This window comes from Amphimedon queenslandica, unplaced genomic scaffold (assembly GCF_000090795.2).
Source record: "Amphimedon queenslandica unplaced genomic scaffold, v1.1 AMPQUscaffold_1742_Cont26251, whole genome shotgun sequence".
NCBI classification, from domain to species: domain Eukaryota; kingdom Metazoa; phylum Porifera; class Demospongiae; order Haplosclerida; family Niphatidae; genus Amphimedon; species Amphimedon queenslandica.
In genome coordinates, this window is record NW_003557918.1 from 96 (window position 1) to 1,210 (window position 1,115).

The 1,115-nt window shown below is 37.0% G+C and overlaps 1 protein-coding gene across 1 annotated transcript; it reads left to right on the forward strand.

Moving 5' to 3' along the window:
* Positions 1–289: 289 nt before the first annotated feature.
* LOC105316319 (uncharacterized) lies at positions 290–1,087 on the forward strand (the record flags this gene model as incomplete). The annotated part of the gene is made up of 2 exons (XM_011411152.1): positions 290–450; positions 504–1,087. Coding segments are annotated over exons 1-2 (745 nt in total), but the record flags the coding sequence as incomplete, so codon positions are not given.
* Between the last annotated feature and the right edge of the window lie 28 nt (positions 1,088–1,115).

Below are 1,115 nucleotides of genomic sequence, written 5' to 3' on the forward strand. Positions count from 1 at the left end.
AGATCCATAGATAATAGAGTAAAGGAAAGATAATATAGTAAAATAAAAGATAATAGAGTAAGTATTTCCTTTACTCTATTATCTATGGCAGATCTGAGCATGCGCGACCACACCCAAATTTTCGAGCACGTGGCAAGCTTCTTTAATTAACAAAATGGCGGCATGTAAGTAAGATACTAGCCATTAATTGCAGTACATTAGCCATCAGTAAAAGTCGGGATATTCCAGTATCTTTTTCAATATGGGCGTGTTTAACATTATACACCACACCTACCCACGTGGTGCCACCATGGCTGCATCTGCTAAAAGTTCTGAAGAAAGAAAGAAGTGTCCTTTCTGCCATCTGTCTTACCAGTTTTCGTCTTCACTTTCAAAGCATGTTAAGGAGAAACATAGCAATGAGAAAAGCGTCAAAGATTCTCACGTTTTCTGCAATTTATGCGGCTCAATGTAAGTATATTTGAGTATATATACAGTGCTAGAAGTGACACTATTTAATTTAGGGTTTTAAGTGTGGCAAAGCTAATTGAGCATCTTAATCAAAGCCACAACAAGGAAATCAAAATAACAAACCATGAATTTCGTTCTATTGATAAGTTTTATGAGTGGAAGAAAGGGGAAGAAAGTCATTCAAAGTCTTTTTATGTCAAGAACAGTGCCAGTCGCATGCAAGGTCTTAACAGGAAATCCTATTATTATTGTAACAGGTCTGGTGTGGTGCGTCAGTCGAAAGAGAAACGTCAGAGAGCTCCCAAGGTTCAAGGTTCCTCTAAAACAAATGAATACTGTACTGCACACATGACAGTGATTGAGGATACTATTACGAAGATGGTTAAAGTCACTTATTGCAGTCATCATAGTAATCACAAACCAGAGGTATGTCATTTGAGAGTACCTGATGAAGTAAAGAATGCTGTTGCAGCTAAGCTAGCTGAAGGAGTAACAATTGAAAGAATATTGGATGATGTTAGAGACAGTGTAACTGGTACTATTGAAAGGGAGCATCTTATGAATCGTCAGGATGTTCACAACATTGAATACAAACTTAATCTTCAAAGTATCGAGAAACATCAAAATGATCATTCAAGTATAGTAGCATGGGTTACTGAAATGCA